Below are 27298 nucleotides of genomic sequence, written 5' to 3'. Positions count from 1 at the left end.
CTGTCCTCACTGGCTAGTTGGTCTCTCATCAGCCTGACCAGACTCAGCACAGGGCTTCCTGAGGTAATGGAGACAGCAAAGGTGGAGATAGAGGTCGAGCCAACTGTGGCAGTGGACGATTCGAAAAACTCCCTGCTCGCACATGCTCTCCTTCGCCAGAACTCTCACACCCGGCCCGGCCAGAGATCTCCATGGAAAGCCTGTGGTACACAGGCCCACATGTAACATGCATGTGAATGTACACCACACACACACACACACACACACACGCAAAATAAAGAGAACATTGTCTCATAGCTGGGGATGGTGCCTCAGGACTGTAATCTCAGCTCTCAGAAGGCCGTGGCAGAGTGTCATTCATGTTGTATATAACAAACTCAGTGAGTGTCTACACTGCTGATGCATCTCCATCCATGAGCAAAACCCACCCTATCCAAGCACATATTACTTGTGTCCATTTTTCTATTGCTCACACTCAGGGTTCCAGAACTTAGCTGCACAGGGTGCAGAGCCAAACCATGGGTTTTGAATAAGTTTGTAGTACCAGCCATGAATTCATCCAGGAGAGGAGGCATCAATTCCATTCATAAAACAGCTGGTTACCCCATACCAGTCATGGCACTATTGCTGGAAAGTTAGTAATGACGCGTGCAGAGACCAGCACTGGGTAAAATCAGTGGTGTCTGATATTCAAGAGAACACAGTTTGGAATGTGTCCCCTCTGATGTTGAGATTTTCCCACAGTTTTCAATGTACACCTCTTAGAGAGAAGCTATTGGCTTCTTCCTTAACACTGTGGAAAGATTCACTAATTATTAATTCTAGAAGTAACACAGCATTCTGTCATTCTCACCCAGCCTTTTGCTCTTGCTCCTAACATCTGTCTTAAAGAGGTGTAGCTGCCTTTAAGTTTTGGTTTTTGACTGAACATGCATTGGCAAACACTCTATAGACCAATAGTAGTTTCACCGTTACTTATTTAGTCCCCTGATTTCTTTTCATACCACTCAGTGGTGGACCGTTACATATAGTAAACTGAATGTAGGACCCTGAGCACCTTAGCCAAGTACTCTACCACTGAGTTGCATCCTTAGTCCAAATTTTTGTTTTAATAAATACAGCACATTTGGAGCTGAAGAGATAGCTCAGCAGTTAAAGAGAGCTAGCTGCTCTTCCAGAGGACCTGGGTTAGATTTCCAGCACCCACATGGTGGCTCACAATCTTCTGTAATTCAGTCTCAGGGGACCAAATCCCCTGTTCTGACCTATGTGGACCCCAAGTATGCATGATGCACAAACATACATGCAGACAAAACTTTCATACCATCACGTAAAGGTAATTACTAATTAAAATAAAGCACAGTTATTCATAAAACAAGTTGGTGAATTTCAGGAAGAGGAGTTAAGAAATAGGAAGGATGTATGAGAAGTGGATGAGACTAGCTCACAGATATTATCTGGAAATAAAGAATATTGCTTCTGATTATATATTGGAGAAGCAGACGAAGAAAAGGAAGATGTTTTTGGCAAATAGTGATTTTGATTATAGGAAACAAATGGAAAAATTACCCAGGATATAACATAATGATAAGCAACCATATGAACAGAAATGTTGAGCTCATCAGAGAAATAAAACTCAGAGGGAATGATAAAAATAATATTTTATCATTTATATTTGCACACACACATATATATTTATATATAAAATATGACAGGACTGAATGAAGAAGACTGTGGGCATGATTTTATTTCATATTATTAAAAAATATTTAACACCAATGAAATCTAAAATGATCAGAATTTCCTAATGGATCAAACTGAACAGGAAGATGTAAATACCCACTACCTCATTACATTTATTAGAAGAGTCCCAGACTCAAATGTCTTCAGAAGTCAGGCACTAAGAGAAACTGGCTACTACAAGTCTGAAGGCATTTTCTGTATCTATGTGTAGAATTATTAAAACTCCATAATTTTACCTGTCCTGTCCTAGGGGGTCAACCAGGAGTGACCTGATAGGAGATCCTGAACTGCTACTTAGCTGAGCTGCTACTTAGCTGAGATACTACTTAGCTGAGATGCTACTTAACTCCTGCCATTTGTTGGCTCTGGAGAATGTAGGTCCACTTTTTCTAGATCTTTCAGTGCTTTTTGTTGTTTTTTTTTTTTTAATTATTATTTGTGACTGTCACATCATGTACCCCATCCCACACATTTCCCAGTCTTTCCATATCCATCCTGTACCCTTTTAACCTTTCCTGAAGAAGAAAATAAAACATCTTACTATGGAAGCCGCAGTGTCTCGCATAGCATGCCCTTTTGTCCAAACAGCTTCCTTGGAAATGTTCGTTGCAGTGAGTCATGATCTGGTTCAAGGCTTCTTGTTTCTGTACACTCTCAATACTGGATCCCCACTGGGACTCCTCCAGGATATCCTGTTGTTACACTATGTCATGGAGATCTTGCAACTTTTGATCTACAGGAACAATCAATCCCTTCATTGCTCCAGAAGTTCATAGGTAGGAGAGATGTTGGAGTGGGCCAGCTCAAAACCCAGAATCTGGACCTGGGTGGTAGCTGAGTTGATCAGCCCTCCAGGTCACTACCACCTTCCCTAATGGGGCTTTTAATGTCTTGAAAATCTTGAATTAATTAGTAAACTCATTGTAGAGCTGGAGAGATGGCTCAGTGATTAGTAGCACTCGTTACTCTTGCAGAGGACCCAGGTTTGGTTCCTACAACTCACATGATGGCTACCAACTATCTGTAGCTACAGTTCCAGGAGTACTGATGCCCTCTCCTTCCATCCTCGTGGGCTTCGAGATGCATGTGATACACAGACATATGGTCAGGCAAAACACCCAAACACATATACCCTGCCAGAGCCTTACAGATACAGAAGCAGATGCTCACAGCCAACCATTGGACTGAGCTCAGGGTCCCCAATGGAGGAACTAGAGTGAGGACTGGAGGAGCTGAAGGGGTTTGCAGCTTCATGGGAAGAATGACAATGTTGGCCAACCAGACTCCCCAGGACTCTCAGGAACTAAGCCATCAACCAAGGGGTACACATGGTTCCAGCCACATTTGTGGCAGAGGAATGCCTTGTTGGGCATCGGTGGGAGGAGAGGTCCTTGGTCCTATGAAGGCTCAATAGATGCCCCAGCATAGGGAAATTGAAGGGGGGTAGGTGAGAGAGGGTTGGGCGGAGGGGTGTCCTCTTGGAGGCAGGGGGAGGGAGGATAGGTTGGGGGTTTTCTGGGAATGGGGGAAACAGGGAAAGAGAATAACATTTGAAATGTAAATGAAGATTATATTCAATAAAAAAAAAAAAACATAGCCGGTCGGTGGTGGTGGCGTACACCTGTAATCCCAGCACTCTGGGAGGCAAAGGCTGGCAGATTTCTGAGTTCAAGGCCAGCCTGGTCTACAGAGTGAGTTCCAGGACAGCCAGGGCTACACAGAGAAACCCTGTCTCAAAAAACAACAACAACAACAACCACAAGTAAACCTTTTGAAAATTAATTCTCTTAGAGACATAACAAATAGCCACGCTGATGAACAGAATAGCCTCCTAGATGGAAGGAAAAGAAAATATTTTATACAGCCATGACTGTGTTTAAAGTTTTAACAATAAACACATAATAATAATAAATTGTGGTATTGCTTCTGATTTTCTTCTTTTTTTAATCTGAAGGAAATTTGTATTAGGGTACAAATCTCAGGGCAGGCAACTTGTAAATGTGGGCAGCATCTCAGAGGAGGACGATGGAGAAGAGAAGAGGGAAGCCCAGGCTGTCTGAAGTGAGCCTGCATGGAGGGCAGCCTTACAGCAGCAGGCAGAGTGGAGAGACCATTAGATAAAGAGGAGGAAGACGCTTAGAAAAGAGATTTAAAGGAGAGAGGGAAGTTACACTCCTCTGAATGGTTCAGAAGAGGGAGTGGATTTATGAAAACACATGGCTGCACGCTATCGGAGACTGCCATTACAGTGCAGTCTTGAAAGAATTGGTTTTTTCTGGTCGTGGTGAGTGCCTTTTATCTTAGCACTTGGAAGGCAAGGCAAGCACATATCTGTAAGTTCGAGGCCAACCTGGTCTATAGGGCAAGCTCCAGGACAGCCAAGACTACACAGAGAGACCCTGTCTTGGAAAGCCAAAATGACATAAAGAAAAGTACTTGACTTTTGTTTTCTTTTCAGTTTTTTTTCATCTGTGTTTTGTTGGTCAGTTGATTAGTTAGTTGCCTGGTTTCTTTGTTTTTGAGACAGGGTCTTGCTAATAGAGCTCTAGGTGGCCTAGACCTCACTGTAAACCAGACTGCCATCCCAAATGCAAAGATTATCGGTGAGCGCCACCACCCCTAACACCTTTTTGTGTTCACTATTAATTTTCTTTGATTTATCTTTGTTTTTGAGACAAGGTCTTGGCAAGTCATGTAGGTGTCCTCAGACTTGCAATCCTCCTGCCCCAGCTCTTAAGTGCTGGGGTTACTAGTCAGGTATGTGTTGGGGTTCAGGAATCGCCACACGAACCACCCAGACCCTGGTCTCAGTTAAGCGAGAACTGTTTACTGAACACACACCCCCAAGACTGATCCATCAGGATCACAGCCTAGACTCAGGAGCTAAGGCTGGACCTCGAGCATTTCTCAGGGTCAACTTATACAAGGGCGGAAAAAAAACCACAATGAGCACATGTGCAGGTGCAGGAAGTGCTGTCCAGTCGTCAGCTCTGGCCCAAACTATTTTGGCTAACTAGATAGAACAGTTCTAACGGACCTTTATTCGATTGGTCCTAAGTGGAGATTATGTTTGTCAAATTTCTTAATTTAATTCTAAATTTCTTAAGACTAACCAACCTCTGAACATACAGAACATAGCGAAGTGTGCTTGATGCTGCTCTGAGTTATTTCTTTTCAACAATATGAAATAGCTGGCAGGCATGGGACAAACTGGCCACAGCTGTGTTGCCAGGGCAGGGGTGGGGGTGGGGTGGGGGGCACAGGCCTCCACAGTATGTACCACCACACCAGGCTGCTTTCTGCTATTATTCCCCATTATACACGCCAGGACTATTTGCCTGCCATGCTGCACCATGACATGTAAGAGTGTTACACTCATTGTGACTGATCCTTCTGCCATTTTCTCAATTTTCAAAATGCTTTGATGATTATATTCAAACCAGTGCTTGTAAGTGATCGATGTATAAAGCTATGTTTGGAAACTTGCCAGAGTCAAGCAGAAATCATTTGCTGCCAGTGTAACTGAGCAGCAAGCTTTTACCAATCCACGCATCACCAATCAACACATGAATTGCCTGGAGCAAAACTGAATTCTGCAGCATGTATGATTCAATGCAGTGGCATGACACAAGCTGCTTTATGAACACGTACATGTGTAATCTGGAATGCTCTTGTCTTTACATCTTCTATAGGCATGGTAATGTCCCAAAATGCAAACAAATTTTATTGTGGACATTTTCCACATAAACAAAAAGTCAGGAGACTTTATCCCAAAGAAATCACTACCCAACTGTTAACAGTTGTTACTAGGAGAGGGTCTATCACCTGAGCCTCCCTTACTCTGCCCCCTCCAGTGGCTTTTGAATGGTGCCTATTCATTAAACCATTGCAACTGAAATGATGCCTATTTATTTATTCATTTTTGAGACAAGGTCTTACTATATAGCCTTACCTGTCCTGGAACTAAATTTGTAGATTATTTGTAATTTGTAGATATATTGTAGAAATTTGTAAACTCAAAGATCCACCTGCCTCTGCCTCTGAATGGCTGGGAATAAAAGCATGCACCACCATGACCAGATGATCATAATTATTTTCTTGAAGCAATAATACAATTGTCAAAGCCCAAAAATAACAATTTGCTGTCACACATCTTGTCACATAACTTCAATAATAGTCTGCTTGAATGAGAATTTAAATGAGAGCTGCGTGTTAGCACTGGTGTCCACTCTCTTCTTTCTTTTATTGTCATTGTTGTGTCTTTGTTTTTTTGTTTTTCAAGGCAGGGTTTCTCTGTGTAGCCCTGGTTGTCTGGGAACTTGGTCTGTAGACCAGCCTAGCCTCGATTGCACAGAGATCTACCTGTATCTGCCTTCCGAGTGCTGGGTCAGTGTGCACCACCACTATCCAGCTGAACACGCTTTTAATCTAATAATTCCTTCTCCCTATCATTTACCTTTGGGCTTTGAGTGCAGAGGGAGGGAATTTGAGCAACCAAGGCTTCTGTCAGACCACACCACAGATTGCCAAAGGGAGAGGAAGCCATTGGGTGGCTAAGCAAGAACAGAGGGGTGCAGCTAAACAATGGAAACTGGTAATCACCACCAAGGTTAAGATAAGCTTTTAAAAAACTTATTATTAATTTTTTAAAAATGATTATATTTATGTCTAACTTATGTGTATTGGTGTTCTGTCTACATGTGTGTCTGTGTACTATGAGTGTGCTCAGAATTACTTCTCAGATCCTCTGGAGCTGGAGTTACAGTTGTGAGCTGCCACATGAGCACTGGGAGTTGAACCCAAGTCCTGTGGTACAATGACTAATGTTCTTAAATGCTGAGACAGCAATCTGAGGCCCTGGGTTGAGTTGTTGTATTTGTTTGGGTTTTGGTGTCTTATTCCAGAAGTAGAATTACTGAATCCCATTGTATTTCTACTTTCATGGTTGTTTCTTATTGCTACTCGTATACCACAGTATACAGTTCTACATTTTCCACATCCTCATCAATACATCTATGCTCTTTACATTTTGCATACAAGGAGAAGGTAATATCTATCAGGAATGATTTGCATTCCCATGATGATTAAAACATCTTTCTATATGCTTGTTAGGCTGTTGCTGTAGGTTGTTTTTTAGAGAAATGTCTCAAGTCAACTGCCCACATTTCATTTGTTTGTTGTTTGTTTGTTTGTTGAGACAGGGTTTCACTGTAGTTCAGGCTGTCCTGGAACTACAATCTGTAGGCCACACTGGCCTCGAACTCAGAGATCCACCTGCCTCTGCCTCCATGTGCTGGGATTAAAGGTGTGTGCCACCACCACCATTCAACTCAACTGCCCACTTTTAAGTGGATTATTTGCTCTTTTGTTTTATGGTGTTTTTGAGTATTATGGATCTAAACCCCACTTCCAAAATGTTTTTTCTTATTTCATAGGTTCACATTTTCTTCTGATCATTGTTTACTCTGTAGGCCTGGTGTCTTTTTGACATAAGGTTATTCATTCTCTTAGGCTAACCTCCATTCTCAGGGAACAGCAACTCTACTGGAATAAGTAAAAATATATCTTATAAAGTGCTATTTGCCCTTCCAGTTTCCAACTGCGCCCCGGAGCTGACCCTGTGCCACAGCTCTCCATACCAAAATCCCACCGGGAGAGAGCTGGTCTCCCAGAAGGACAAGCCACAGTCAGAAACAGCAAGACCAGCTAACACCAGAGATAACCAGATGGTGAGAGGCAAGGACAAAAACATAAGCAACAGAAACCAAGGCTACTTGGCATCATCAGAACCCAGTTCTCCCACCACAGCAAGCCCCGGATACCCCAACACACCAGAAAAGCAAGATTCTGATTTAAAATCACATCTCATGATGATGATAGAGGACTTTAAGAAGGACATAAATAATGCCCATAAAGAAATACAGGATAGCATGCACTCACTGATAAGTAGATTATTAGCCTAGAAGCTTGGAATACCCAAGACACAATCCACATATCAAATGATGCCCAAGAAGAAGGAAAGAGTGGCCCCAGTTCTGGAAAGGCTCAGTGCAGCAGTGTAGGGGAATACTAGAACAGGGAAGTGGGAAGGGGTAGATTGGGGAACAGGGGGAGGGAAGAGGGCTTATGGGACTTGCGGGAGGGGGAAATCAAGGAAAGGGAAAATCATTTGAAATGTAAATAAAGAATATATCGAATAAAAAATTAAACTTAAAAAAAAAAGAAATACAGGAGAACACAGGTAAGCAGCTTGAAGCCCTTAAAGAGGAAACAAAAAACATCCCTTTAAGAATTACAGGAAAACACAACCAAACAGGTGAAGGAATTAAACAAAACCATCCAGAATCTAAAAACTGAAATGGAAACGATTAAGAAATCACAAAGGGAGACACCCCTGGAGCTAGAAAACCTAGGAAAGAGATCAGGAGTCATAGATGCAAGCATCAACAACAGAATACAAGAGATAGGAGAGAGAATCTCAGGGGCAGAAGATACCATAAAAAACATTGACTCAATAGTCAAAGAAAATGAAAAATGCAGAAAGCTCCTACCCAAAACATTCAGGAAATCCAGGACACAATGAGAACACCATACCTAAAGATAATAGATACAGAAGAGAGCGAAGACTCCCAACTTAAAGGGCCAGTAAATATCTTTAACAAAATTATAGAAGAAAACTTCCCTAACCTAAAGAAAGGGATGTCCATAAACATACAAGAGGCCTACAGAACTCCAAATAGTGGACCAGAAAAGAAATTCGTCCCATTGTATAACAGTCAAAACACCAAATGCACAAAGCAAAGAATATTAAAAGCAGTAAGGGGAAAAGGTCAAGTAATATAAAGGCAGACCTATCAGAATTACACCAGACTTCTCAACAGAGATTATGAAAGCTAGAAGATCCAGGGGAGATGTCAGGATCTGCCCTAAGAGACCCTAAGAGAACACAAATGACAGCCCAGGCTACCAAACCCAGCAAAACTCTCAATTACCATAGATGGAGAAATCAAGATATTTTATGACAAAACCAAATTTACACACTATGTCTCCACAAATCCAGCCCTACAAAGGATTAGAGATGGAAATTGCCAACACAAGGAGGGAAACTACACCTTAGAAAAAGCAAAAACCCAAAAGAAGATAGCCACACAAACATAATTCCATCTCTAACAACAAAAATAACAGGAAGCAACAATCACTATTCCTTAATATCTCAATTCCCCAACAAAAAGAACTCTATTAAAAAATGGGAAACAAAGCTAAATAGAGAATTCTCAACTGAGGAAACTTAAATGGTAGAGACACACCAAAAGAAATGTTCAACATCCTTAATCATCAAGGAAATGCAAATCAAAATGACCCTGAGATTCTACCTCACACCAGCCAGAATGGCTAAGATCAAAAACTCAGGTGACAGCAGATGCTGGTGAGGATATGGAGAAAGAGGAACACTCCTCCAATGCTGGTGGGGTTGCAAGTTAGTACAACTACTCTGGAAATCAGTGGTGGTTCCTCAGAAAATTGGATATAATACTACCAGAAGACCCAGTTTTATCACTCCTGGGCATATAACCAGAAGATGCTCCAACCTGTAATCAGGACACTTGCTCCACTATGTTCATAGCAACCTTATAACCTTTATAATAGCCAGAAGCTGGAAGGAACCCAGATGACCCTCAACAGAGGAATGGATACAGAAAATGTGATACATTTACACTATTAAAAACAATGACTTCACGAAATTTACAGGCAAATGGATGGATCTAGAAAATATCCTGAGTGAGGTTACTCAGTAACAAAAGACCACACATGGTATGTACTCACTGATAAGTAGATATTAAGCAAAGAACATGGAATACCCGCAATACAACTCAGGGACCACATGAAGCTCAAGAGGAAGGAAGACCAAAGAGTGGATGCCTCAATTCTACTTAGAAGGGGGAACAAAATTATCAAGGGAAGTAAAGAGTGGGAGGGATTTGGGAGGAAGAGAGGAAGAGGAGAAAAGGAGAGGCTGAACTCAGGTATGGGAGGAGATGGAGGAGTTGTACAGAGGGTCAGGAAATTGAACAGAGGTGTGTAGCAGTGGGGGATGGGGAACTGGGGAAGAAACCAGAAAGTCCAGACGCCAGGAAAGCAAGAGCCTCCCAGGACCTACCAGGGATAACATTAGTTGAAATACCCCACAAAGGGGCGGAAGAACCTGCTGAGACCATATCCAGATGTTAGGCATGCCCCTCCCATTGAGAGATGGGCCCACCCACCCATCTGCAAAATTTTAACCCAGAATTGCTCCTGTCTAAAGGAAATCCAGGGACAAAGAGTGGAACAGAAACTGAAGGAAAGGCCATCCAGAGACTGCCCCACCTGGGGATCCATCCCACATGCAGACACCAAACCCAGACACTATTGCGGATGCCAAGAAGTGCTTGCTGACAGAAGCCTGATGCAGCTGTCTCCTGAGAGGCTCTGCCAGAGCCTGACCAGTACAGATGCAGAGGCTCGCAGCCAACCATCTGACGGAGCACAGGGACTCCAATGGAGGAGTTAGAAGGACTGAAGGAGCTGAAGGAGCCTCATCTGGCATCAACGGGAGGGGAGGCCCTTGGTCCTGTGAAGGCTTGATGCCCCAGCATAGAGAAATGGTAGGACAATGAGGCGGGAGTGGGTGGGTGGGGGAGCACCCTCATAGAAGCAGGGGGAGGTGGGATGGAACAGGGAGTTTGCAGAGGGGAAAATGGGAAAGGGGATAACATTTGAAGTATAAACAAATAAAATTTCCAATTTAAAAAAATGGGAATTTCTTTTAAAAAATAAAGTGCTATTTGAAGTTATTGGGTCATAGAGTTAAGGACTTAAAAGATGATGGATTCTCTCACGTCACGGTTACGAGTGATTCAGTTATATCTGGAGGCTTACAGAAACGTCTACACCCTGCCAAGGTCCCCAGCTCTGCCAAGACACTTAAATGCCTTCAGGGGTATAAGAAGTGCGTTTCTTCCCTCAGACTGCCTGGGTAGGGGGCCCATCTTGACCATGAAAGTGTTATTTGCATCTCTTTCTTTTTTTTTCACCTTAACTTGGGCTTTTGTAAAAAGGATAACAGTACAAACTTTAAAAGATTATTGTAAGAATTAAACTTTGTAAAGTGCTTGGAAGGTGCCTGTCACATGACAATGCCTAAATGCCATCAGAAATGAGAGTTCCAGTGATTTTCTCCAGCTCTGTAACATGAGGCCCATGTACACTGGGATGAGTCTTTTCATGTTGAAATGCATGAAAGAGATTATTCAGCAAGAGATTACACAGCAAGAGATTACCTTAATACATTAAGTGTCTAAACTAGAAAACAAAACTTTGCCCACACTTAGACAGTGGCCATGAGCTTGGTGCCTGCTCTACATGGAGAGACTGAGATAAACAAAACTGGTAAAGGGTGTCATTGGTCAGGTGAGTGCAGGTCCAGGAGGGACATAAAAGGTAACCTCTCACTGTGGGGAAGCAGCTTTGGGGTCCCAACCTGAGGTACTAGCTCTTTCAGACAAGAGTAATTGAGACTCACCAGGTTATAAAAAAAAGGGGGGGGGGTAGGGGGTATAAGATGAAAGGTGGATTCTCATATTTCCTTTTAGATTAAGATTGCATTTTTAGTAGAAATTTAAAGTTATTTTTGTTCAACTCTTCCGTAATGCATTTTACATGTACTTTAAAATGTAAAGTTCTAGTCTTATGAAAGCTACTATTGCAAACTGTTTAGGATGATTAGAAAAGCAAGTTAGTAGTTTGTCACCTGTAAATAATCTTTCCTGTAGTTGGGTACTGGTTTAGTTAATTACAGAAAAAAAAGCTTTATTTAAGTAAGCTCTTTCTGGTTTTAAAGTTAAGCAGAAAGTAAATAGCCAGACCAGCAACGTGTGTCCATTTAAATGCACTGAGAGGCTGTCGTCAAACTCCTCAGAGACCTGCAGAGCCTGGCGGTTAAGTTTAGCACCATTCCACATAATGAGTTTATGGGCTGCCCCAAGGGGCTCTATTTCTATTAAACCTTTTTTCCTAAGGAAAACACTTGCAGTCTGCGTCCTTTATTTCTGTTTTGTATGTTAAGCCTTGAATTCATTTGGAATGCTCGCCAACAGCTTAGACTCCTTCTCTTTAGGCCTCACACAGTGTGCCCCTCTGGGTGGAGCAGGCTGGCACTTCAGCTGAGCCCAGGTGCCCTTCTCTTTGGTTTCCTCTTTCTTCTGATCTTTCTCCTTTATCCACTTAAGGAAGCTGTGTCTGCTCTTGGAGTGCTTGATGTGTTCAGTCTGCACATGGATCCTCTTGGCCAGAATCTGCCCTCAGCTTGTTCACAGTGATGCCCACAGCATGCTGGGCGACATTGTAGACTCTTCTGGTTTTGCCGCGGTAACACTTATGTTATGGGGCATTCCTTTATGAACAGTGTCCATTCCCTTGATGTCTACAATATCACCCTTCTTGTAGATTCGCATGTTTGTGGCCAAAGGAACAACTAACTCCATGTTTCCTAAAAGGCCTAGAGAACATATACCGAGTGCCTGTCCTCTTTCTCTTTGTGTTCATCATTTTGGCGAGTTACTGGAAGATGGCTGCCAAAAGGCTCTATTAAACTCTTTTTAAGTGCTTCCTTACAAATCTGTTGTCCCTTGTCCCTCAGTGGAGAGCCTATCATCTGCTAACTCACCTTTTCCCACGGGTTCCTCTGTAAGTCAGGCCTCTGAATACAGCCCAACTGTCAGGACAAATCAGTGCAGGCCAAGCTGCACAAACTATTACTATCACAGTACTTTTCCCCCTATACTTGATTTTGATCATGGTTTTTTCTTCTCCCAACTCCTCTCAGATCCTTTCCACCTTAGTTCATGTTCCTTCTTTCTCAATAAAACAAGGAAAAAGAAAAAAGAAAGAAAGAAAGCCAAAACAAACAACCAGTAAGACAAAAATGTTAAGACAAAATGCAAAAGCTAACAAACCAACCAAACCAAAGAGAAGCACATGGACTCTTGCATTGGCCGGCTTCTCTGCAGCCTGGCCTGAGCTTAGCCGACAGTCACCATCACATCGCTCTGAACTTAAATCAACCATTGGATGCTCTCTCGGTGCGCAGTCACAGGAGCGTGTTCACTTCTACTGCTGCGCCTACCCACTCCTGCTGGTACATGCCATCAGGGTACCAGGCATGTAGAGATGGAAAGCAACCCCTGGCTTTGGGCTGAGTCTGATGGAGAAGCTTGAAGCAGCTCTGGGCTCCCCGGAGCATGCATGTAGAATGAGCAGGTCATGGTTGTACATGTGCATACCACTCCCAAGATTTTCACAGCAGTGTACCTGGACTTTTCACCTTGGGGAGAGTGATTCCCCTTCGTTAAGGGCCATTTGTGTGTCTCTTGTATGTTTTCCTAAGTTTGTACAACACCTGGAGGGTGTATCATTTGTATCCTGAAATAGTTTCAAGGAGCAAGTTTCAAAGGTAGGCCCTAGGTCAGCACCCTTTAACAAACATCTTTCTGATGCGGGTGCTTGCACGGGGCTTGCAGAATTCCGTGTTCTGGTTGTCTCAATCCTTCCCCTGCAGCTGACTAACCCCTCGAGCATGTCTCTAGCAATCCACCAGTCTCTTCTGTGCTCATCCTCCTCATGTCTTCACCGTAATGGAAGAAAAGTTACTTGTGCTCTAACATTTGTTCTTTCTCACACCAAGGGACTTTTAATTAGGCAAGTCAGGCTATTATTATTCAGAAGAAGCCTCTGGTGATATAGGCTCCATCCTTTGCTCTGACTCGATCACTTCAGTACTAAAGACAGGAGAGCTCAAAAAACACTGAGGAATGATTTATAACCAAGCCTCAATATATTTAGAGTATTTATAGCCAGATCCTGCTAACTTCAACCCAGCCTATGGCTCTAGAGTCCATATGCTAGAGACTGGGAAATACAATCTGAGAGGTCTAATACAAACAACGTATGAGGTAATTTTTTCTCTTATTTCTAAGGGCATATCCCTGGGCTGAAATTTCCGTATCATATAAGGTCTGTTTTGTAAAGCAGGTATCACAGGGGCTGAAGCCATGGCTCATCAGTCAAGTGTACTTGCTGCTTTTGCAGACAATCTGTCGGGGTCCAGCTTCGACACAGGATTGGAGTTCTCAACTGGAAGCAGGAATATCTGGAAGGCACATAATAAATATACACAGACTACTTTTTGGGTACAAGCTGACAGGGAATTTTTCAAGGCTTAAAATTTCTCTTCTCAGCCGGGCGGTGGTGGCACACTCCTGTAATTCCAGCACTCTGGGAGGCAGAGGCGGGTGAATTTCTGAGTTCAAGGCCAGCCTGGTCTACAGAGTGAGTTCCAGGACAGCCAGAGCTACACAGAGAAACCCTGTCTCAAAAAACTAAATCCAAAAAACCAAAAAAACAAAACAAAAAAGTTTCTCTTCTCTCATTCTCTGGTCTCTCTCGCTCGCTCACTCACTCGCAGCTCGAGGCTGCACACACTCTGCTTCTCTCCTGTGTGCTTTTTCCCTTGTACTCTCACTCATACACTTTTGGGTTTCCCTTTCACTCACACACACTCTTCACACACATCTCACACACACCACATGCACTCTCCTTTTTCTCACACACACACACATTTATACACATCTCACACCCACACCATATGCACTTTCCTTTTATACACACACACACACATTACACACATCTCACACACACACCATATGCACTCTCCTTTTACACACACACACATTACACACATCTCACACACACACACATGCACTCTCCTTTTACACACACACGTTACACACATCTCACACACACACCACATGCACTTTCTTTCACTCACACTCCTCACACGCACCTCATTCTCGTCACTCTCTTCACAGGCTCTTCTCATGCTCTCTGCATTCGCTCACTTGCTCTTCACATGCTCACTCCGCGTTCTATGTTCTCTACTCAATACACTCTCTCCACTCTCTCTACTCTCTCTCCACTCTCTCTACATTCTCTCTATATTTTCTCTACATTTTTTCTACATTCCCTTCTCATGCTCTCTTGCCTTTCTCTTGCCCCTGTCTTTTATTGATAATCTAAAAGCAGATAAAAAAGACATTGTATAATCGTTGCCAAATCAAATTCAAAAGAATAATCAAGTCCCACAAAGAATCAAGAATTATAATTTTACCCCAAAGTTTTAAGTTTCCCTATTCCCAGGCCTACAGCCAAAATAATAATAATTGTAACCTTATCATTATTTAAACTTTAACTATTATACTTCAGAGCTCAAAGCTGAGGCCAGCTACTTGTATTTCCTTGTAAAGCTCTAATGATAAATGACATGGGCAAAGCTGCTAGGCAGTGGCCAGAAAGAGTTAAGTACTACTTAACTTGGCAGTTCCCCTAGCATTCCGCTTCTACACATTGCATGCAGTGACTCTCCTAAGAGTCCCAGACTTAGTTTTACTAGTCTGAGATTTAACATATACTTGTTTATCCAGGAACCACTTTCAAATGTTGTATAGAACTTATTTCATAACTTCAATCGTTTTTTCTTCCTTTGGGGTCCCAATGTTGGCTCTAATTCATTTTCTAATAATTTCGTCCAACTTTCTTTGCAAGTCAAACATTAATCTGGAACTACCATTGTGCAGTTATTGCATTGTTTCTAAGATGAGAACACACAGCATGCACCTGGGCCATTAGGACTGTGCTGTGCTGTGCCCCATGCCTCAATTTTTAATTGTTGAAGAATCATTACATCAGGGAACATCATGTTTCACAGAATTCACCAGAGCAGGAGAAAGAAGAAAGTCAGAATAATCATGCACACCAAGGCCAGATGAAAAACAGTCACGCACAAATGAAACCTATACAGCCGTTGTCCAGGGCTAAGGTTAGGAGAAATGGGAACAACTGTTGTTACAAGGAGCTGCCGTGGGCTACTGAAGATGTCTCCATCCAGGCTACTGCAGGCAGTCCCTTCTTTCAGATGGTGGGTCCCCTGGAGGAATGTGTCCTGCTTCTCAGGGTCCCAAAAACCATCCTTTTCTACAAGGAGCTGCTGCAGGCTGTTTCAGGCAGTTCCTGTCATTGTTTGCTATCCCCAGCAGGGATCCAGGCTTGATCCACACCTAACCATCCCTCCCTAACTTGTTCTCAGGGATCTGATCTCCTCTTCTGGATCAGAGGGTTCTGGTTAACTTTCCACCAATGTAATTTGTGGAGAATCAGAAAGAGAAAGAAAGCAACTGTTAAGCTCACCACATGAGTGGTAGGTGTCTTAGTTACTGTTTTATTGCTTTGAAGAAACACCATGATCAAGGCAACTCTAACAAAAAAAGCATTTAGTAGAGGGCTTGCTAGCTGGGCAGGGGTGGCACATGCCTATGTCCCAGCACTTGAGAAGGAAAGGCAGGTAATCAATGAGTTTAAGGCCAGCCTGGTCTACAGAGTGAGATATAGGGCAGCCAGGGCTACACAGAGATACCCTAAATCAAAAGAAAAAAAAAAAAAACAGAGAAAAAAGGAAAGAAAAAAGAAAAGAAAGAAAAAAGAAAAGAAAAAAGAGAAGAGAGGGGAGCTTGCTTAGTTTCAGAGGTTAAGTCATCATTATCATGGCAAAACAAAGCAAGCACGGGATTGAGAACTTGTATCTTGATCTAGAGACATGCAAGTAGAGACCCTGGACCAGGCAAGGGTGTTGGAAACTTCCCAGCCCCTCTGTAACACACGTCCTCCAAGAAGGCCACACATGATTCTTCCCAAACAGTTCCAATAACTGGAAACGGAGCCTATGAGGACCAATCTCATTCCGAACAGCACAGTATGTGCAGCAGGCCTGGACGACAGCAGAGCTGTGTACAGATGCTACTGGGGACGCTCTGGTTTGTGCTGCACTCAGCAAATTACTGGTGATGGATTTTCTAAAAACAGCAGCATCAGAAACAGCCGAATGCAAAGCTAACGTAAGGAGGATTGTTTAGTTTAACCTGATCACAAATGCCTGAGGAAGGAAGCCTCATTCTTCTAATTCCTTCAGTAATTCCTTTATTTCACAAGGCAAGTCCTAAAACTGAATTTGTGAAGGAGTTTTAGTTGATTATTACTTTCTTAACTTCATATAAATTCTAGACAAGATTTTATTTATAAAGTTAGATGTTATCAGTAAGATTTGAAAATTTCCTAATACACAAAACTGGGCTGCATTTAGTAATATCCCTACACTTCTGTTTATGGAGATAGAATTGCACATAATCTATACATATTAGTGGTCAACACAGTCACTTTTAGCTCACCAACTAGGCTAAGTATTGGTCACCACTAAAATGCATGTTTATCTAATTTTTAAAAACTTGTTTTTAAAAATTAGAAGTGAAATTATTTTTTAATTATTTTTATTCTAAATGCATCCGAATTTGCTTGCATGTGTTGGGTCCCCTGGAACTGGAGTTACAGACAGTTGTGATCTTCCATGTGGGTGCTAGGAATTGAACCTTAGTCCTCTGGAAAAGCAGCCAGTGCTCTTAACCTCCAGGCCATCTCTCCAACCCCAGAAGCACAATTTTCACTGTATAAATATCTTGTGATCCATATACAGTTCTCTTTTGGAAGGGAGAGTCCATGACTTTAGAATCACGAATCAGTTCTCACACAGTCTCAATAACAGCAGCAATTTCCTTGAACTGTCTGTAGAAATTCTGAAGAGAAAGGGGAAAATATTAATTTTGCTTTTAAAAGATATTTATGAAGTTCCTTTAATTATATCTAATCACCAGATATATACTGTCTGTATTTTAATGTTACAGTCTTGGTAAAGATCATTGAAAACAAACATTCCTAGTCAAGAGGGGTCAAAATATATAGCAAATTTGAGACAAGCTCCAGGATGACCATGTCTAAAAACACAAACAGGAAGAACTATCTCCTGAAGAACACATTACCCAGTACATGTTCCTGCAGGTGTCTCAGTGTCCATGGGTCACTGGCTCAGAAGCAAGACCAAGAATAGCAAAATCTACAAATGTTCAGATCCCTTACATGTATACACGGTGGTCACATGTAACAGCCACACATATGTGCTACTTACTATATTGGAGGCGTGGGCATATACACACAGTGCAATCATTCAGCAACGAAAGAGGAAACTCTGGCATTTCCAACACAGGTGAACCCAGAGGACGCCATGCTAAAAACCAACAAGACCCAGCCAGCCAGACATTACATGATCTCAGTTCTATTAAGGATACTGGTTCACAGATACAGAAAATCACAGGTGGCTGTCTGGTACTGGGGGTGTGACAAGAGGGAAGATGTTGACCAAAGGGTGCAGACTTAGCTGTAGAAGTCCTGCAGATCTAATATGCAGAATGCCGAGTATGACTAGTAATAGCATATTGTTGTGAGGGACTGGGAGCATAGATTTTTTTTAAAGAATTTATTAAATTTTATTTTATGTGCATTGGCGTGAACATGTCAGATCCCCTGAACTGGAGTTACAGACAGCTGTGAGCTACCATGTAGGATTGAACCCAAGTCCTCTGAAAGAGCAGTCAGTGCTCTTAACCACTGAGCCATCTCACCAGGTCCCAGGAGCATAGATTTTAAATGTTCTCAGCACACACATTCATACACACTATGGCTGGTAATGCATGTGATAACTACTTTCATGGACACAGTCATGGCACAACACATATTTTTACCAAATCACATTGTATACATTGAAAACATAAAATTTTTACTTGTCAATTATACAACTGCTTCAGAGGACAGGTGGTCTATTTACTTATTTGCTTATCCCTGAGGAGAAAAACCTGTAGAGGCAGAATGAGGGAGAAGGACGGGTCTGCACATGTGGATGGCTGAGCTGCTCTTTCAGTCAGTCAATGACTGCACGACGCACTTCCTTGCCCATGGTCCATCCCTTCAAACACCTATCAACATTACAAGAACAAAGGTGTGTGTGGTCTGATCTATCAAGAACCCCTTAAAATACACTTTATAGAAGAGGAACTCAAAAGTCATACAGCGGTAGGGAAAAGCCTTCCCAGAGTCCATGAAAGCACCATCATGAGCCAGGCTGGAGGCGTGACCCCCACATCATACACAAATAAAAAAGAAAGCAGAGCTAGAGAGATGGCTCTGCAGTCACGAACACTACCTGCTCTACCAGAGACCCTGGGCTTGATTCCAGGGGCACTGACATGGCAGCCATTACAACGTCCTGAAACCCCAGTCCCATGGGATCTGACGCCCTCTTCTGGTTACTGCATGCATGTGGTACACAGACACACTAGCAGACCAAACACCATATACCCAAAATAAAACACACAAAGGAATTCCATGACCAATGCATTTTTATTCTCTTTCAAAAAAATAACTTTTTATTTCCATTTCATTTACTATGGTTGCTTTTCTAGAGTGTCTACCTGTCCTTTGAAAGCTAACTGCTTTAGCTACTGAAGGGTTCACAGAAAACCAAACCAAAATTGCACATGCCAGTTAAATCGGCTAACAATACGCATGTCTCTCATCATATACATTCAAGAGGAAATTAGACTTAGTGCTCACTACCATTTCCTGCTTGGGGAATGGCTTGAGTTTAATAATAAACTATTGAGTACTTAAATCTCTAGCTAATAAGACTGGCCAATAAGTACTGGATCTGAACTGTGTTTTATAAACATCAGCCTAAAACTCAATGTCATTGCTATTGAAAGAAAAGATTAGTTTGGCTTAAAATTATTATTAAGCCTAAAGAAAAATAATAGAAAGCAAATTACAAAGTAGATATCCTGTAGAGGAGCTGAAATATTCCTAAATATATCCATCGAAAACTGTCAAAGTAATTAAATGGTACCATACACAAATTGGCATGTCTTATTGAAAAACAAAAATTTAAGTTCCCAGAGAAAATAACTTTAGAAATGACTACATGTAAAGTACATCAACTTACAAGTAAATAACTTTTTATTTAAGAAGGAAGACTGTATAAAGCTTTTTTTTTTTAAGATTTGTTTATTATATGTAAGTACACTTAAGCTGCCTTCAAACACCCTAGAAGAGGGTATCAGATCTTATTCCGGATGGTTGTGAACCACCATGTGCTTACTGGGATTTGAATTTAGGACCTTCAGAAGAACAGTCAGTGCTCTTAACCACTGAGCCATCTCTCCAGCCCCTGTATACTGCTTTTGAACCAGCAATGACACTTAAATTCAGCGAGCTGAACTACAAACCTGAAATTGTGGGATTGTCATTTCGATGGACTTGCTGTTTACTTGGCCAGAAGGATCCGCCACCTTTAGCATCACTGCCACATAAGGATACTTGAGCGATCTGCAGCTGTCCGAACTCACAGCCATTCCCAGTTTCCACTGGAAATCTATAAGCTTTAACACAACAGAACAAATATCACGTGAGAAATACCACTGCCTTCAACAAATACTTAATTTCTCTGTCCTCAGTCTTGTATTCGTTTCGATACTGGTCATAGTTGAAGAAAATACCTTCATTTATGTTGGCAAGCAATGGTCAAATGGCAAAGGAGAAAACACAGGGTGTAAGCAGAATCAGAAAACAAGTAGAGAAAAGCAGAGGAGTAAGAGAAAGTAGAAAGTGGATTCTTGTGACAGGCTCACTCCTGCTCTGCTTCAGTGCTCTGGAGCCTTTTTAACCTTTCTTCTGCTCCATACCCAAGTCCTAAAGCAGAAGCTGGGAGACACGGTCCTTACCGTTGCCTGAGGCACACGTGGAAACTGGACCATTGCTTCCTCACTAAGGTATCCAGGTAAAACCTACTATTACAGTGAGTGGATGATGTAGCTTTAGATTTCATCAGTCCTCATGACAAACACATGCCAGGTGACGCACTGTGCAGTGTATGTACGTGTTCAGTGCCTCACCACAGTATTATAGGTTATTATTTCCACTTTGCAGATGACAAAACCCAGAGAGCTTAGGTAATGGGTTCAAGGTCACACATTCCAGGATCAGCACAGAGACCTGTGTCTGTTTGGCTCTGACGATTAGAAGCTTTAAGGACAACTGTGTTTTTAATCAATCTAGTTCCTGTGCAGAGTCTTCAGTGTTGTTACAGCATCAAACACAACTGGATAAATACAGCTCTTGATACTGACCCTAAAACATGGATGGGAAAATTTGTGTCTTATTCCAAAGATGAGCTGGTGCCTGAACTCATACTACCCTTGCTGACTGGCTCTCTTTTGCAATAAAACTAAGGTACGCCTTGTGACGTCACTCCTCTGACAAACACAAGCAGGACTGACCTTTTAGTTTCTAATTATTAGAACTAAGTAATAACTTCCAAGGTCCCTACACACTGAACTAGAAATCAGAAGCTCATTGCTTTTAATAATTAAAAACTTTTTTTTTAAACTCCTATTTTCTTGGGCACATGGAAGCCAAAGGACAGCCTGAATTAAGTTTGTTTTCGGCTTCACTGTGTGTTCCAGGGATCGAACTCAAGTCATTAAGCTTGGCAGCAAGCACTGTCACCCAGTGAGCCAACTCCCTGGCCCTACAATTTCCCTCACAATCTGTGAAGGAGCTCATTACATGCTGGTTTGTTGTTTTGGTTTTGGGGACAAGATTTTCCTATAAAGCCCAGACTGGCATCACAATTGCAGTGACCTTTGCTTCATCTGCCCAGCTGGGATTACAGCCACATATACCTAGTTTGGGAGATCTACCTGCAACATACTGTATAGTTTGTCTTTTGGCAAGTTGTGAAACTTGTTAAAAACTATATTTTTTTCAGCTCTTTGTGTCTGAACTATGTAAACAAAAAAAACCCTGAACCATCTTTTTAAAATTCATTATTAGTTCTAATAGTATTGCAAATTATCCTGGCTTTTCTTGTGTGTATAATTGTATGACCAACCACTGGTAAATGACTGTATGGAAGGTGTACTGGCTGGTTTTGTGTGTCAACTTGACACAGGCTGGAGTTATCACAGAGAAAGGATCTTCAGGTGAGGAAATGCCTCCATGAGATCCAGCTATGAGGCATTTTCTCAATTAGTGATCAAGGGGGAAGGGTCCCTTGTGGGTGGTACCATTCTGGGCTGGTATCTTGGGTTCTATAAGAGAGCAGGCTGAGCAAGCCAGGGAAGTAAGCCAGTAAGTAACATCCCTTCATTGCCTCTGCATCAGCTCCTGCTTCCTGACCTGCTTGAGTTCCAGTCCTGACTTCCTTTGGTGATGAACAGCAGTGTGGAACGTGTAAGCTGAATAAGTTGGGGAGGAAAGGGTTTATTGAGCTTACACTTCCACATTGCAGTTTATCACTAAAGGAAGTCAGGACTGGAACTCAAGCAGGTCAGGAAGCAGGAGCTGATACAGAGGCCATGGAGGGATGTTTCCTACTGGCTTGCTTCCCCTGGTTTGCTCAGCCTGCTCTCTTATAGAACCCAAGGGCACCAGCCCAAAGGTGGAACCACCCACAAGGGGCCCTCCCCCCCTTGATCACTAACTGAGAAAATGCCCCACAGTTGGATCTCATGGAGGCACTTCCCCAACTGAAACTCCTTTCTCTGTGATAACTCCAGCCTGTGTCAAGTTGACACACGAAACTAGCCAGTACACCCTTTCCTCCCCAACTTGCTTCTTGGTCATGATGTTTGTGCAGGAATAGAAACCCTGACTAAGAAAAGATTACAGCACCCTCATCACTCAGATACATCTGTGTCCTAATCACAGAGACTTTCTCCATGTAAGAAAGCTAACATTAAAGATTTAACAGAATTAAGATTGTGGGCTGCATTTTCCTGGGTGTGATCCCAATGGAATAACAGTTTTTCTAGAAGGAAGGAAAGAAGGTTGGAGTCAGAAGAAAAGCAGAGTTGGAACCAAGAGAGGAAGCAGGCTCTAAGAACAGGAAAAGACAAACAAGAGACCCTGCCCTGCAGCCACACCACAACTTTCCTTCACCTTGGCCAAGTAAAACTGGTTTTACACTTCAGACTTCCAGAACTCTAACGGATAGATTCATATTGCTTTGGGGTGGAAAAGTTTCCTAAAATACATGCATGTATACATTCATATATACATACATAGATACCCACAGCCCAGTACAATTGAGTTTCAGGGCATCTTTAATGGAACATATAAAATGAGAAGACAAAATAACTTGAGATTGAATAGTAATAATAAGCCATCTCAGTTAAGTCTGGCTGGAGAGAGGACTCAGTGGTCAAACGCACTTGCTACTCTTCCAAAGGGCCTGGGTTCAGTTCCCAGCACCTACGTGGCAGCTTACAACCATCTCTAACTGCCAAGTCCAGAGACTCTGAAGTTTCTTCTGGCCTCTGGGGATCCATGTGTTATACAGACAGAATCTTAAAACAAAAACTAAACAACAAAAAGTCACTAACTCATATACCGTTAAGTAAAAGCAGAGCAGGTTTATCCCTGTCACAGAGTCCCCTTGCCGGAATCTTCCATAGCCAACAGCAAGGTAAGCTGCAGAGTTGTAACATCTAAATCCAGCCACTTGTGATGCTCAGGGTAGAGGATTACAAGTTCGAGCCCAGTGTGAGCTACAAGCTGACTTTAAGGGAAGCCTCAAAAGTTTAGTGGAAGCCTGCCTCAAAATAAATAAATAAAAATAAAAAATAAAAAATAATTTGGAGACAAGTAGCATTCAGTAGACACTTCTCCCAGGTCCTGTATTTTTATCATGTTTTAATGTCACCACTTTCTTATATTTAGGTGAACTTAGGTAACTCCTGACTAAAAATCCCAATTTTCTGACTATGCTGGAAAAGTGTGTGACTATTCATTTAGGTCAAAAATCTTATTTATTCCTAATGTAAACATGGGGGAGGTTAAAAAAGTTATAGTTCACCCTTCAGAGTAACTTCTTTAAAGAAATGGCTGGGCCTGATGGCGCACACCTTCGATCCCAGCGCTTCAGAGGCAGAGGCCGGTGGCTCTCAGAGAGCTCAAGGCTAGTCTGGACTTGCTAGAAAAATTCCCAGCTAGCCCGGGCTACTCAGTGAGACCCTGCCTCAATCAAACAGTTAAAAGGAAAAAGGACGCAGTCTTTGCAAATATTAGCAATGTCTCTTGTAATCCTCGCATTTTCAAACACAGTATTCCTACCTTGGAATAAAGGTTGCCTAATAAAAGTGGAACAACGCTCGGGCTGCACTCTAGGGGCAGGGCAGTGTAAATGACAGTCACAGCGGCTGTCCCCTCGGGTGCAATTGGGAAGCCCAGCCCCGGGAAGGGTCGGCGAGCAGGGGCGGGGACCGCGCGCCCCCGGCGGCGGCCACTGCGGGGCGGCCACTCACCTGGCCGGTGACCTGGAACGGAAGCAGAGACACGATTTAGAGAAAAGCGGTCCTAGCGCCAGCGTCCGCCCCAGACACTTCTCTCCCCAGCCAGGACTTACCTCCGACTTGGCGTCCAGCACGGGCTCCCTGAACTGAGACTCCTCCATGGCTACAGTGGAAATCGCAGGCATCGGCCAGCACTTCCGCTTCCGGATAGAGGCCCCGCCCACTCACGCTGGGTAGAGGAAAATTGATTTCTATGTAACTCTGATTTTACCTCAATTAAACATCAGTTTTAGGAGATACTGATGAGGGGAAAGTTCTGTGGGGAGAAAGGCCACAGACGTGCAGGAAACCTGGTGGAGGACTCGTGACATCCAGGATGTCGGCTCCCCCATAGGGCAAGATGTGGGCTCCTCACTGCGCACGCGCAAAGTCAGGGTGCCTGTGGTGATGCCAACCCAATCGGCTCGCCACCACTAGTGTGGACTCTGATGTGACTTTCACTGCAGTTGTCTGGCGAGGTCTCTTCGCAGGGATTGAGTTCACGAGCCTAGCCTGATTTGAGGAGGGTGGAGCCTTTTTAAAATCTCTATTACTCCAAATTTCAACCCAATTTCAGCAGCACCTTCCAATCCTGCCTTCTCTTCTGCTGACCCCAGATGCGTTCTGCATAGAATATCAACGCTGATTTTTATAATGCCTTGCCAATATTTTATTTAGAAAAAACTTGAAAATATCTTCAGACAAGTTGCAAACAACAGTATGCCATCCACATTTACCAACGGTTACCGCTTCACTGTACAAATTTGCTTAACGAGTATTTCTTAAATACGTGAGCACTTGTCTCATAAGAACACTCTAACCATAAGTCGGGAAACTTAACACCAATTCTCTTTGGTCCCTAAAGTTCCACAAGTAAGGAGTGTAAATAGGTAGTGCTCCCTCAAAGGCTTGGGACAGAATCTGCCTTTCAATTCATTCAAGTTGTTGGTAGGACTTAGTTTTGTGCAGTTTCTTACTTTGCTAGATTTTAAGGATTTTCGGATTTTAGAGACAATTCATAGCCATTTCTTTGTGTCTTCACAGCCACTCCAAAGCCAAATAGTAAAACACATCTCCCTCATGTTTGCTAATCTAACTAGCCAATTTCTCCTTGGCTTTCTTTTACCTACATTCTCCGTTTTTAAGGGTTCCAGAATGGTTAAATAAGGCATACTTAAATATCTAGAATAATTTCCATAGGCATCAAAGTATATGACTGAAATTACATATTCTGAATAATACCTATATTACAGTTTTGTTGAATAGAGATGATATCTTTGTAGGCTGAACATCTTTAGAGTTCCACTTTCCACAAAACAGCTCCCACAGGATTGTTGAACTGTACTAGTTAATGTGCATACAACAAACACCTAGAACCACGCCACGCATGATGTAGTTGAAATCTAAATCCAAGCCGGGTGGTGGTGGCGCACGCATTTAATCCCAGCAATTAGGAGGCAGAGGCACGGATTTCTGAGTTCGAGGCCAGCCTGGTCTACAGAGTGAGTTCCAGGACAGCCAGGGCTACACAAAGAAACCCTGTCTCGAAAAAACAAACAAACAAACAAAAGAAAAAAGAAAAAAAAAGAAAGCTATTATTGGGCTTACTTAAATGTCCTAATTAGCTTGGGGAAAGAATCCCTGCATGAGAAAAAGTCCTCACCCACCAAAACAGGATAAAAACGACAGAACAGTATTACACATCCAGTTGATCAATCCATTAGTTCTAGTTATTGGGATACTTTCCTTTAAAAAAAAAAAACAAAAAACACAGAGAATCTCACCATGTAACCCTGGCTGGCCTGGGAGTCACTATGAAGACCAAGCTGGTCTAACTTCAGAGATCTTTCTTCCTCTGCCTCTTAAGTGCTGGAATTAAAGATGTGTACCACCACACCACAAACTCCCCCCTCCTCTCCAGCTCCTGGCTGCTGGGAATGGAGAAGACACACATACACCTACAACCCTGAGAGGCCAAATCTTTTAAATTCAGACTCCATTGTAGAGAACCTAAGTTCGAGTTCAAACTAACAGACTGGTACCTAGCATTAGTTTCAAGTCAACCCCCAACAAACCCGAGCTTAGCTCCAATCTCTAGGCTAACTCCCAACAAGACCAACATCTTCAGGGATTACCCAACAGATTTGCACCCCCAGGTTATAAGCCCATCCCCTGCCTAACGACCACCAATGCAGAGGGAAGCAGCAAGTTTATGATATGACTCCCAGCACCAGCCAATTATGCTAAAGGCCATGGTAGCTCTCCAATTAGAAGCTTAAACATCCACTCCCTGCTTGTAACTTCCAATAAAGCCTTGCCCTGATAGATATTGGTAGCACCCCACCACCAAAACCATCCTGTGTGATAGCGGTGCCCTGGGGGGGGGGGTCGAGCCAGCTAGAATAAAAAGGCCCTACTGTAATTGCATTGGATCAGCTCCTGTCTGCTTTGGGGGGTTTCAACCTTTCCCTGGCATTACACCCCCACCTGATCTTTACAAAAATGTTCCCAAAGCGGAAAGGACAAATATGTTAAAGTTCACTTCTGTTAGTTTACTATATTTTATGCGGATTTTATTTTATCTTATTTTTTTTTGAGGCAGGGTCTCACTTTGTGGCTTTGCTTTCCTGGGACTCACTGTTTAGACCAGGCTGCCTCATACATCATCACACATGGCCTATGAGTTTTTGATGACTACTACTCAATATGAGTGCCTCTTTCTGAAAATAAAACTGCTGAAAAGAAACTGTGTCTGCAGAAATGGATTGGCTGACTAGAATTTCAGTACTGGAGAGATTGGAGTGATGCCGTCCAAAGGCTGATTACCTTATCTTGGGCTAGTTCTAGTCCCCCCAAACAGCCATTCTCCACCCATTTCTTTGTCAGAATGAGCAACTTGTGACTTGATAAATGGAATCCTTTTAGGATCTATTAACTTAGCACACTGCTAGCTTCCACCAATCCAAAAGCTAGGAATGTCGTCAGATAGCATCTTGAGCCTATAGAAAAGCTTCCCCCATCTCAATGTACCTGCTTCTCTGATGTGCCCATCAATGTATTTTAAACTTGCTTTGATTTATGTCATTGTTGTTGTTGCTGCAGTTGTTGTTGTGTAACACTATAAAAACTTCATGAAACTTCTTTTACATTGGAATTTGGATTAAGCTAAATCTGTGTTCCTGGGCATGGTCACTCAA

General features: G+C 42.6%; 1 protein-coding gene across 2 annotated transcripts; it reads right to left on the bottom strand.

Annotated features, from left to right (window-relative positions):
* Positions 1–17139: 17139 nt before the first annotated feature.
* Positions 17140–24443, bottom strand: Commd6 (COMM domain containing 6). Of its 2 annotated transcripts, none has more exons than XM_052190780.1 (4): positions 24176–24443; positions 24075–24086; positions 19998–20150; positions 17140–17459 (listed from the first exon to the last, which is right to left on the bottom strand). In XM_052190780.1, the coding sequence occupies exons 1-4, from the start codon at positions 24245–24247 to the stop codon at positions 17409–17411; spliced, it is 288 nt and encodes a 95-aa protein (XP_052046740.1). In that variant the 5' UTR covers positions 24248–24443; the 3' UTR covers positions 17140–17408. The 2 variants fall into 2 exon arrangements, with proteins under 2 accessions (XP_052046740.1, XP_052046741.1); XM_052190781.1 differs by having other exon boundaries at positions 23884–24086; positions 24176–24437.
* Between the last annotated feature and the right edge of the window lie 2855 nt (positions 24444–27298).

This window comes from Apodemus sylvaticus, chromosome 8, assembly GCF_947179515.1.
Source record: "Apodemus sylvaticus chromosome 8, mApoSyl1.1, whole genome shotgun sequence".
Classification (NCBI taxonomy): Eukaryota; Metazoa; Chordata; class Mammalia; order Rodentia; family Muridae; genus Apodemus; species Apodemus sylvaticus.
This window is presented reverse-complemented; position numbering and strand designations above follow the sequence as displayed.